Source organism: Cladosporium halotolerans, assembly GCF_011745625.1.
Source record: "Cladosporium halotolerans strain TM138-S3 chromosome Unknown Sca59, whole genome shotgun sequence".
NCBI classification, from domain to species: Eukaryota; Fungi; Ascomycota; class Dothideomycetes; order Cladosporiales; family Cladosporiaceae; genus Cladosporium; species Cladosporium halotolerans.
The window spans coordinates 8,923-12,115 of record NW_027191510.1 but is presented as its reverse complement, the minus strand read 5'-3'; the positions used below and the strand labels follow the sequence as shown (position 1 = coordinate 12,115).

The 3,193-nt window shown below is 54.7% G+C and overlaps 1 protein-coding gene across 1 annotated transcript; it reads right to left on the bottom strand.

Moving 5' to 3' along the window:
• Positions 1-2,428: 2,428 nt before the first annotated feature.
• WHR41_09068 (uncharacterized protein) lies at positions 2,429-2,950 on the bottom strand (the record flags this gene model as incomplete). The annotated part of the gene is made up of 1 exon (XM_069377672.1): positions 2,429-2,950. The coding sequence occupies one exon, from the start codon at positions 2,948-2,950 to the stop codon at positions 2,429-2,431; it is 522 nt and encodes a 173-aa protein (XP_069225325.1).
• Positions 2,951-3,193: the final 243 nt, after the last annotated feature.

The following is a 3,193-nucleotide window of genomic DNA, read 5'->3' as shown; positions in this document are numbered from 1 at the left end:
CACGGGCTCTCCTCACATGTTAGGCTGAGGCTCCTTGTACAGGATGGGCGGGAACTTCGGATTTGGACTCTCATCCCAGGATTCCGGTGCTCAACATCTTCTCCTCAATTCATTCCCCTGAGGCGGCTGTGACGGCAGAACTCGCCAGCCTTTCCCACATCGCGTCACTCAAATTCGCTTCCAGCCAATACCCTCCTTCGGCTCCTTCGCGACAAAAGCTCACACTCCGTGGCAAGGTCCACGGCGTAGGTATCCAGCGCGCATACCTCAGCTCGTGTTGAACATGGGCGACCGGTGATTGTTGCTGATCTTGGGCATCGCAATGCAAAGGCAAATCCTGGAAAGGAGCGTGAGACCATGAATTGAGCAGGAGTGTGGGCGGGTCGGCGCATCCACCACGCCACATCGATACTGGAGATCTTTTGACGCTGTTGAGGAAGCCCAGTAAGCGGGCAGCGAGCTCGGGTGTCTTGCTGGCTTGCAATTGTCCGCGGATACTGAGTGCCTGGCGTACAATTCTTTGATGCTGAAGACTTTCCGGTGTCTGCGCAAAAGGTGACATCGCTATACCGGCGGTCGGATTCCAAAGATCGCTCTTCTCTGGAGGGCATTCGAAGTATCTTCGCAGGCTCACGGATATAATCATCCTCTCTCTACCACCCAGGCAATTTGCAGCAGCTTCGTCGGCCAGTCCCTAGATGCTCGTCAGCCATTGTTCATTCTCTGCAACCAATCTTACCCATCATACTCTTGTACGCACCATATGGACCCAGGCCGCGACAAGGTTGAAAGGCGATACAGATACTCCAGCCGAACGGGCTGCTTTCCGCCAGTCATCGATTATGGATCCAGGAATGTACATGGCTCGCCACCGTGAGGGGTTTTGCCACGAGGCAGCCCAAGATCGCAGAAGCACCCGGATCCAGGCAAGATAACCCACGCCAGGAGTGCCCGCTCGGGATGGCTTGTTACCTGCGATGGGCTTCTGTTCCTCGCAGTCCTGCGGCTCCTCAATTTTCTTCAGTTTGTATCTGCCGCCTTCGCAAGTTCCTCGAGTATCCACATCGCCGAAAAGACCTTCGCAGAATGCCGCAGCAACATTGTAAAGGCCTGTGTTGGAGGTTCAGCAAGCTTCAGCGCGACTAGAGTGACGCCTTGATACTCACCGACCACGTCGCACGCGACATGCTGCGTCGTGAACTTGACAACGCTGCCGTCCTGGAATAATGCTGCTTCAACAAGCGCAACCCTAGGACATAAGTAGTCGGTCCATGAAATTCGGTTGCCTTCGAACAATTTTGCCAGTGTTTGGCAATCGCGAAACGCAATGCCGTGATTTGACTCTTCTTGTTCCAGGTACGGGGCGACGGAACTGTCCAAAGTTCGCACTTTCAGCATATCGTCTAGCATCGACGGTGTCTCGGACTTGTAGGCCCTGTATCGCTACATCGTCCTTCTCAGCTCAATCATAGGAGAGAAAACTGGTCGAGCTTGTACATACCAGCATGTTGACGCGCAGAGTCACCGCTGGCCAGGCCTCGATCAAGCGGGTCATGGCGAGTTGGAGGGATGCTTTAGGTAGCACATTGACGGTTACGAGGTAGGTGCTCGTTTGCGTGAAGCGGCCTGCGGCGAAGTCAAGCCCGGAGAAGTCCATGGTGTTTGTGCGTGTTGATGGGATTGCTTCGGCGGCGACGAAGGTTGATCAGCGCCTGGTGAGATATACGGACGAGACAAGTACGGCACTTCATGGACTTTATGGCGTAGAAAGCCTGGGCGCCGAAGGACGGTGTGGACACATGGGGGTGATGAGCTCCGGAGCAAACTCTCATGCGGCCCCTGCATGGCGCATGGACTCATCAATCACCGCTTCGTTGACGAGGAACCTCATTGTATAGTGGAAGTGAGAGATGTCCGGTGAGTAATTGGTGAGGTACGATGAGTATCTGAGTTGAGCGTCATGAGTAGTGCCATGGGTAACAGCAGAAAAATGTACCCATCGCGCATCCTAAAGCATGTAGGATTATGAAGTTCGCGACGCGTTCCTGCAGAGTGAACACGATACTCTCCGGGCAAATGTCTGGCGTTGATAGCCGGTTAACAAAGGTCGTACCACGTTTTGAGTTCGGAGGACCCAGTAGTTCATTACTGGTAAAATGTTTAGAAAATTTTATGGCTTCGAGTATTTGGACAAGCGATAGACATTTGACCGAAGACCCGCGGATCGTACAATTCTCGAGCATTTGCCCCATCGGGACGTTGAGACCACAATCTCGGGATGACTGACGCCATCATACAGGAAGTTCACGCCGGTCGAAACTGTTGCGGACCATCCCCGCCAAAGCTCGTCGATCCCGAAGCCCTTCCGAGCTCGCGCTGCTCTTCGTTTCCCGCATCATGACCCCCCAATCCCATCATCATCCTCTCTCTACAAGAACGCGATCGCGACACCCGCCAGACCAAGTAGGCCCGGAACCATCGTCTCGACAGCTCCTGAACCTGAGGCGGCGCTCGAGGCTGCGCTTCCGGCTGCTGAGGTCGCAGATCCGACGATACCACCGCCTGAAGACGAAGAGCTGCCGCTGGTCGAGGACGCAGAACTGCCACTGGAAGAGCCGCTGCCGGTAGACGAGGAGCCAGTGCTTGACGCTGAGTTGCTGCCGGTGCTCGACGCGCTGCCGCCGGTCACGCTGTTCAGGATGGAGCCTTGCTGAGTGTTAGCGGAATGAGGTGGACGAATTAAGGGCGACTGGACATACTTGGAGCGTTGGTGGCGCTGGAGATGATTGATCCTTCGAGTGAGAGTCAGTAAGGCTGGACGTCGCCGTGACCATGACGAGGTTGTAGGCATACCCGCGTTGGTAATCGAAGAGAACAGACCGCCGCCAGTGCTTTCTTGAGCTGCCACAAGCGAGCCTGTGGCGAGAACGAGGACGTGTGAGAGCTTCATGATATGGGCGCTTACTGTTTGTCCTGAAATAATTTAGTGCAATGATTGAGAAACGACAGGTGAGGCAGCTCAGGATGCGTACGCTTTATGGACATGGCAGTGCGGGAGCAGAGCGTCTATGATCGCCCGGAGTCGAGCGCATTTCCATGGATAGGTGAGTGGATTTTCTGGTAGCCATAACGTTGATGCTTCAAACCAGGAGCGGCATGCGGAGAAGGTTTGGATCTTCACCAAGGTGTTTCA